Source organism: Chelonia mydas, chromosome 14 (genome assembly GCF_015237465.2).
Source record: "Chelonia mydas isolate rCheMyd1 chromosome 14, rCheMyd1.pri.v2, whole genome shotgun sequence".
NCBI lineage: Eukaryota > Metazoa > Chordata > Testudines > Cheloniidae > Chelonia > Chelonia mydas.
Genome location: NC_051254.2, coordinates 3871394 through 3879515, shown reverse-complemented (window position 1 = coordinate 3879515; position 8122 = coordinate 3871394). Strand labels below are relative to the sequence as shown.

The following is an 8122-nucleotide window of genomic DNA, read 5'->3' as shown; positions in this document are numbered from 1 at the left end:
GAGGGGTTGGACGGACACTAAAGCCAGTGCTGACGGAGACCTGGGGGTCACAACGCCTTTGTGCAGAAAGCCTCTCCGTAGCCGGCTGAGCTGAGGCCGTCGCTCGCTGCCCTGGGACAGCGCCACTGCTAAGCACTCACACGGTCTTATGCTCCAGCCAATGATACAATTCTGCGTGTGTGGGTGGATGCAGATACACTATAAACACAATCTGGACCAACAGGGACTTTCTGTCGGGTTTTCCCCTCGCCCTGTACTTTCCCAGAGGTCGTCAGCACCAGCAAAGAGCGAAATTCAACACAGAGGAACCACTGCTGAGCCAGTCCTGCCAGGGGCAATGAGCTGCCTGTGGCATTTGGACTGGGCACTGCTCCCAAATTCAGCTGCTCTGCTCCAGGCTCTCCCGGCAGAGCAGTTGGGCTCGGGGTCTCTGCGTGCCGCTCATTTGGGGAGAGGTCCAGCCCAAGGCACTGAGCAGCGCATAGGCCTTGGGCCAGCTCTCTGCATGGGCTGGATGTCATCCGGGTAGCAGAAACAGCTTAGCGGCAATGGGCTGGGGCCTGTCAAGTGACTGCGTTTGCAGCTGGGCTCTTGCCGTATTTGCAGTGCTAAGAGCCATCAAAGCAGCAAAGCCTCCCTGGAGAATCGGGCTTCACCCAGAGCTGAAAAGCAGCCCCGGGAGCCCCTGGAAAGGGCCTGGGGGCGGCTCGTTCACCAGGTGACCCGGGCTGGGATGCGGGGTGGAGAGAGCAGATGAAGGGCCGCTCCAGATGTGTTGCTGTGGAAACGGCAGATGCTCCGTGCAGCGGCTACGAGACTGGTGCTTGGAGGGGGAGGCCCAGGATGTGTCTTGCACTGGCCTTGGCACTGCATTTCTCCCGCCGTTCTGCTCACCCCCGAGCGCTTCACAGAAGGGTTAAATCCAGGGGTGGAGCCAGCCTGGATGCTCAGTCGCCCAGGCCTGGGGCTGTCCTTTGGAAGCAGGGAGTGGAAGGAGACGCATGGCGCCCTGAATCCCAGTCCAGCTGCAAACGCACCCTGCCTGACAGCCGATAAAGGGGACCTGTGCTGAGGCAGCTTCCGCAGCCGGCTCCAGGCCCCCCATCCTCCGGCAGGGTCATCGAGCTCACCCACGCCCTTCTGGGCCCCCTTTAGGCCCATGCGGTTCCATGACTTTGCTCATGACACACAACGGCTCTGGCCACACCTGAGCTAAAGCCCCTTTCCCCCCTTCGCACGCCACCTGCTCATGTGCATTACATTGGACCGGGGCGGATCCTGGCGAGAACCCTCGGGTGATGATTCCTCATTTACAGTTACTTTCTGTGAGCTCGCCATTAACCGGCTGCTAACCCGCTGCAGGAAAAAGGACACCCACCATGGGAAGCGAGCCCTCTCTCTCTGTGGTTTTCCTTCTGTCAGTCCCGTCCGCGGCTGACGGCTCTGGTCATGCAGGTTTGAGGACTGGTGTCAGAGCTGCACAGGAAGGTTTCTGCCACTCTGACCTCACCCCTCAAACACGGGGAGTGTGAGTTCAGCTCTGGGCGAGCCTGAGCCGCTCCCCAGGCAAAGTCCCGCATTGACTTCCGCAGGCTTCGGGTCCTTCTGCTCTTTGTCTGGATCCAGAGCGACCTCCCACCATTCACCCCACAAGGAACCAGCCCCGCTGTTAATGGGTTTGGAATCTGCAAATTAAACTCCCAGCCGGCCCCCTGAGGATTCTTTATTACCTATTTCCTGGCTCTGGGCTAATGCCAAATCACGCCTTGGCCTGCAAGCCAGGGTCAGTGTCCTCAGTGTATTAGAAGGTGCTGATTAAATCCTGGGCTCAAGGGAAGTAGCCAGCACTTGCCCTGTCTGTGGTGGTGAGCAGAGGGGATGAGGATTTAGCTGCCTTACAAGAGGGGGGCTTTGGGTTTGACTGTCCAGTGAAGCTTCTTTCCTGCATAGCTGTGATCCCAGGGAGGTAGAGATGTCGCGACAGGGCATCTTTACGCCACAGCTACGTAGGGTAGATGCTTCCTACAGTGACAGTAGGGGTTTTCCCTGGCTGGAGTTAATGAAACTCTCCACAAGGTGGTCTCTATTGACCTTGCCGCACCCACACGGGGTTAGGGTGCCCTACCTATCCCACAGCCCTGCGCGGTGTAACCAGCGCGATCTCATCTTTAGGTGTAGGCCAGGCCTCACTGTGGGACCTTAGACACCTCACTCAACTTCTGTAGGTCGCACATCTCCCCCCTGCCAGGCAGGGATAAGACCTCGGTCTGCGTCGTAGGAGGGCTGAGCTTTGTTAAGCTCCACCCGTGGGAGCTCTAGTGTAGCCAAGGTTCTGGGGGACATGGGTATTTTAGCCCCGGTGCTGTCGAGCCCTGCCCTGACAGCTCAGACAGCACAGGAGAGCTGATTTCTGCCCAGCACTTTCCCAGGATAACCTGTTTCTCAGCCACCTGCGCAGAAACCATCGCTCCTTCTCCGCACATCTGAACACGGGAGAGAGAGACCCCGTGGGCCACAACTACTTAGCCACACCGGCCTCCCTTGCAGGAATACGCCTGCAAAAGGGACCGGCAGCTGGGAAGTTCGGGGTGATCCCAGTTCCATCCCTTTCTCAAGTTCTGCAGGGTACAGGCTTATTCCAGAGTGTGTCTCTCTATTTTTGGGGGAGAGAAATAAGCCAAACAACTATTCCAGTGCTTTTGATTCTTTATTAAAGGGACCCCACGCACAAGGCTCAATCCTCCGCCAACCAGACTGGACAGAGATGTGCAAATACGGGCGAGAGCAGGTGGGGCGTCATGGATGGAGCTACATCACCATGGTGACAGCTCCGGACCCCCTCCGCAGAGGGACGGGGACACAGTGGGGGACAGCTGGATCCTCCAGCTTGCACTGTGCACCCTGCATGGAAGGGAACACGGCTGAGGAGTTTGGCATCCAGCTGACGAGTAGGCACTGTGTGTGTTTTGCGATGCTGGAAACAACCACCACCACCGATCCCCCTCATCTCGATTCTGGCCCCCTCCCCTCGCATCCCCCACCAAACCTGGGCACTAAACCAGAACACAAAATCAAGGCTGCAGCTGCCAATCCATCATGCCAGCAGAGCCCTGCCCCCCGCCCCTTCTGTTTTGCTGGAGTTAAAGGGGTGGCGTCTGTCACAAGCCAGGGGGAGAGGACCACATTGTGGGTGGAGTGTACATCTCACCCCGCAACCATCCCGGGGCCCAGGGAATTTTCCTTTCCCTCCCCCTCTCCAGGATGGGGCCAAGGAAGGAAGAAATGAATTGCTGTCCCAAAGCGAATGTCAGTGCCGATAAGCGATGCCCCCGTGCTGAGCTGCCCCGTGGCGCACTTCCGCTGCAGAGGACCCCTCCCCAGTGGGCAGCGCTTCTCACCAGGGATAGGGGGGCTGGGAGGGGGATGTCTCCTCCAGAAGGATTCAAGTAAATTGATCACAACTCCAGGGTTCTTGTCCCCACAAAATCCACTCTCCACTCCCCCATCCCGTCCCAATGCCGCAAACCAAATGGCTGCATACGGGCTTTGTGTTTTGGTCTGCCACTTTTCCACTCTCTGACACGGTGCGGCACGGGGAGACAGGAGAGGAGACTGGCAGAGGAGGGACTGGCGAGCCGAGCGGGCAGCCTGGCAAAGCGGGTCCCATGTCCAGCATACGGGCCATCACTGGGCACATCCGCAGCCCACTGGGAAGCAAGGGCCCGCGGGCATGATTGCCACCTAACGCTGAGCAGAAGAGCTGCACCGTTCCCATCCCATGTCAGGCTCTGCGGTGCTGGGCCGAGGACACCCTTGGTCGCTAGCGTGGGCTCGCTGCTTGAAGTCTTGTGCGACCACGCTGGCCAATGGCATTTCCACACCCCGCTCCTGTGGACGCCGCGGGTTGCCGCTAGCCGGCTGGCCGCTCAGGGGTCACACAAAGAAAGCTTTGGCCAAAAAGGGGTGGGTTTGTCCTGCCAGCAAAGGCCCTTGAGGAAACCCGCCTGCAAGGAGCCAGCGCCGTGCGGAGACCCCAGCGTCGGCCGGGAGCCCACCAGCTGCCGTCCTTTCCCCCGTGAATTTCCTCTCCGCGCCTCAGCCTCAAAGAGAAGAGAAGGCCCCTCCAGACAGACTCGTGGCCCTGCAAACTTTTGCAAAGGTCCTTTCAAGGGGTTCCTCTTCTACAGGGCTCCATGCGCCTCTGGAAGCAGCGAAGGATTAGAATCCGAACTGGGTCCGCGTGTCTCTCCCCGGCCGGCGCTGGGCTCGCCCTGCCGGGGTGTCTCCTTCGCCTCGGAAAAAATAACTCTGGACGTAGACGTGGGTTTGGGATTTTTCGTCCTTTTTCGCTTTTCTTTATTTCTTTTGAAACCATCAAACAAAAGAAGAAAATCCCGCTATGGGGGCTCGAGAGCCCGGAGCCAGGCTGCTGGGGGGGCGGTACAGGGTGCTCTGTTGGCTGGGGGGGTTGACGGGCGTCTGGGGGGTTGGAGTCCTACTGACTTTGGGCCGGAAGAGGCTGCCTTGCTGGGTGCTGGTGCTGTTGGCCAAGGGGCAGTGGTCGGGGTCGCCGGACTCGCTCTCCGTGTAGCTGTAGGCCGGGGCCCGTGAGATGCCCTTCTGCTGGCGCCGCCAGGAGTTGTAGTAAGTCGGGTCGCTGATGTAGTGGTTGACGAAGGAGTGGGCCTTCTGGTGGTTCTGATCCACTTCGTACTCGCTGTCGCTCCCCTGAAGAGACAGAGCGCTGGGTTACGACAGGTCTGGCTGTGCCCGGCTGCAGCCCTCAGCCGGCCCGAGAAGCACGTGCCAGCAAGGACACGGTGCTTGCAGAAGGAGCTGAGGGGGCACCCGCCGGGCAGTGCCACCAGCAGCCCACTGGGCACTGGACTTGTGAGAGGCATCTTGGAAACCGTGACCCTACACGACATGAGAGCAAGAGGCCTGCATCTGACTCCTTCACCACCGCACCCATCCTGCAGGCAGGGGAGGGGGTTGGCAGGTGGGCAGCAGCCCCTCCCTGTGTACCCACTGAGCTCAGGGAACCGGGGTCTCCCATACACTGGTGTGAGCCCAGAGTGATTCCTTGGAACCGCACTGGAGTAAGGGAGGGTCAGAATTGGGCCTGGGGGAAGCTGGTGATAGAGCACGACCAGAACCAGCGCTTGTCCCAGCCTGGCGTCCCTTCCCCAATGACCAGACCTGGACCCCATCCTGGCCTGGTGTCCCTTCCCCTGATGACCAGGCCCAGTGCCCACCCTGTCCTGGTGTCCCTTCCCCTGATGACCAGGCCCAGTGCCCACCCTGGCCTGGTGTCCCTTCCCGCTGACCAGGCCCAGTGCCCACCCCAGCCTGGTGTCCCTTCCCAATGATCAGGCCCAGTGCCCACCCTGGTGTCGCCGATGACCAGGCCCAGCGCCCGCCCTGGCAGCGCTGACCCTACGCGCCGTCTCTGGGAACAGCCAGAGTTATTTCTGTCAGAGGGCACAGCGGGGAGGATGGGGGAAGAAGAGAGAGCTCAGGCAGAGGCTGGGTTGGCTCACGTCCCTCCTTTCAACTCGCCCTCTGCTTTCCATAATTGAATTCAGCTTCCCCCTTCTCCAAGGCACAATGGCCCCATTCATCAGGAAGCTCAGGCCAGCCAGGAAAGCAATCAAGTGACAGCTTTCAGCTAGCTCAGCTCTGAACAGCTCCTCAAAGACACTCAACCGTGATAATGCAAAGGGGGGTTAACTTGGACTTGCCTCCACTTTGCAGGCAAAGGAAAGGCCAGGCAAGGCCCAGGATTATGGGGCAGCTGGGGGGTTGCTGAAGATCTGCAAAGTCCTGGAGAGCAGGAAGCCCTCAGCTGCCTGTTCCCCTCCGTGGCTCTGAGACACAAGCCTGCACCAGGCTCAGGTGATAGGAGCGGCCACCGAATTCCCAGCTGTGCCACAGATGCCCCGAGTAAGCGTCACTGCACCTGTGGGGGCCCCAGCTCTCCAGCCTTTGTCTTCTCTGCTCCGAGCGCAAGGCCCTCTCCGTGTGGGGCTACCCAGTGCGCGGAACAAGGGGGTCCTGATCTCTGGGGGCATCTGCAGGAGCTCCTGTCGTGGGGCTACACAGGCAGGCTTGGTACTCACGCAGCACCCACGTCTCCACCCCCTCGGGCTCCCTCTGCCCCTTCCCAGCGCTCTGCCACGGCTTGGTCGCGCAGCTACAGTCCTCCAAGGTGTAGGGAGGAAAGAGCCGGTCGGTCGGGTTCTCAGAGCAGCTGGGCCAGATGCCCACTCCCTGCACTTCGGTAGCGTAAAGGAGCTATGGGTGCAAGTGAAAGGGCAAAGGGACCTTGGTGTAAAAGAGACGCAGGCGTTATGAGCCAGAGTCAGATCTCAGCTACACCCAGAACATGCCCCCCAACTCAGAGGGGATTTGCCTGGCTGCAACTGACAGAAGGATCTGGCCTGTCACCTTTGCCTGCTGCTCCGTGCGCGTACCATAATCCTGCTCTGAGGCTCAGGTTATTCCCTAGGTGCGCTCAGCACTGGCCACTCCCAAGTGAGGGACCTGCAGGGCGGGAAGAACCAGTGCACCAGGAAGTCGAGTGGCTCAGCTGAGACAGTTGCTGAAGTGGGATTAGCAGGCACGGGCCCGCTGCTCGCCCCACGTGGCCGGCGCAAGGTGCTGCATGACCACTCGACCGTCTTCGAGTTGCTGTCACAGCCCAGGGGCTAATGAGAGCGCTGAGCGGCAGGGTCTGTTTTGGCCTCGCCATCACTCACAGTCTTCCAGATGGAGCGGGGATTCCAGGCAGCCATTTGAATCTCAGCCCCCAGGGCCACTGCAGGAGAGGGGCTCGTTTAGGCAGGCCTCGTTAAGGGCCAGTCCCAGCACAGCTGCAGCATCTGCACCTGGAAATGCACGGCCGGCCGGGAGAAACCGGATTCCATAATGGGAGGTCCTGGGGGAATACTCGGTTTCCTGGGGTCTCTTTCTAGCCCCTTCCTGTTCCCAGGCGTATCGCTGCCGAGGGTCTCCCTGAACCTTGGCCTGGACCCTGAGGCCACTGCTCTACATCGTTGCATCTGAGAGTGCTAAAGGAGTTGGCGGATGTGATTGCAGAGCCCTTGGCCATTATCTTTGAAAACTCATGGCGATCGGGGGAGGTCCTGGACGACTGGAAAAAGGCTAATGTAGTGCCCATCTTTAAAAAAGGGAAGAAGGAGGATCCTGGGAACTACAGGCTAGTCAGCCTCACCTCAGTCCCTGGAAAAATCATGGAGCAGGTCCTCAAGGAATCAATCCTGAAGCACTGAGAGGAGAGGAAAGTGATCAGGAACAGTTAGCATGGATTCAGCAAGGGCAAGTCATGCCTGACTAATCTAATTGCCTTCTATGATGAGATAACTGGCTCTGTGGATGAGGGGAAAGCGGTGGACGTGTTGTTCCTTGACTTTAGCAAAGCTTTTGACACGGTCTCCCACAGTATTCTTGCCAGCAAGTTAAAGAAGTATGGGCTGGATGAATGGACTATAAGGTGGATAGAAAGCTGGCTAGATCGTCAGGCTCAATGGGTAGTGATCAATGGCTCCATGTCTAGTTGGCAGCCGGTATCAAGTGGAGTGCCCCAAGGGTCGGTCCTGGGGCCGGTTTTGTTCAATATCTTCATAAATGATCTGGAGGATGGTGTGGGTTGCACCCTCAGCAAGTTTGCAGATGACACTAAACTGGGAGAAGAGGTAGATACGCTGGAGGGGAGGGATAGGATACAGAGGGACCTCGACAAATTGGAGGATTGGTCCAAAAGAAATCTGATGAGGTTCAACAAGGACAAGTGCAGAGTCCTGCACTTAGGATGGAAGAATCCCATGCACCGCTACAGACTAGGGACCGAATGGCTCGGCAGCAGTTCTGCGGAAAAGGACCTAGGGGTGACAGTGGACGAGAAGCTGGATATGAGTCAGCAGTGTGCCCTTGTTGCCAAGAAGGCCAATGGCATTTTGGGATGTATAAGTAGGGGCATAGCGAGCAGATCGAGGGACGTGATCGTTCCCCTCTATTCGACATTGGTGAGGCCTCATCTGGAGTACTGTGTCCAGTTTTGGGCCCCACACTACAAGAAGGATGTGGAAAAATTGGAAAGAGT

The 8122-nt window shown here is 58.6% G+C and overlaps 1 protein-coding gene across 2 annotated transcripts in view; it reads right to left on the bottom strand.

Annotated features, from left to right (window-relative positions):
• Positions 1-2696: 2696 nt before the first annotated feature.
• Positions 2697-8122, bottom strand: part of SDK2 (sidekick cell adhesion molecule 2) — a 180786-nt gene continuing 175360 nt past the window's right edge. For both annotated transcript variants that reach the window (XM_037914340.2, XM_043528404.1), the window contains one exon: positions 2697-4728. In XM_037914340.2, coding sequence (XP_037770268.1) covers positions 4375-4728 — 354 coding nt within the window. In that variant the 3' untranslated portion in view covers positions 2697-4374. The remainder of the gene's footprint in view (positions 4729-8122) is intronic.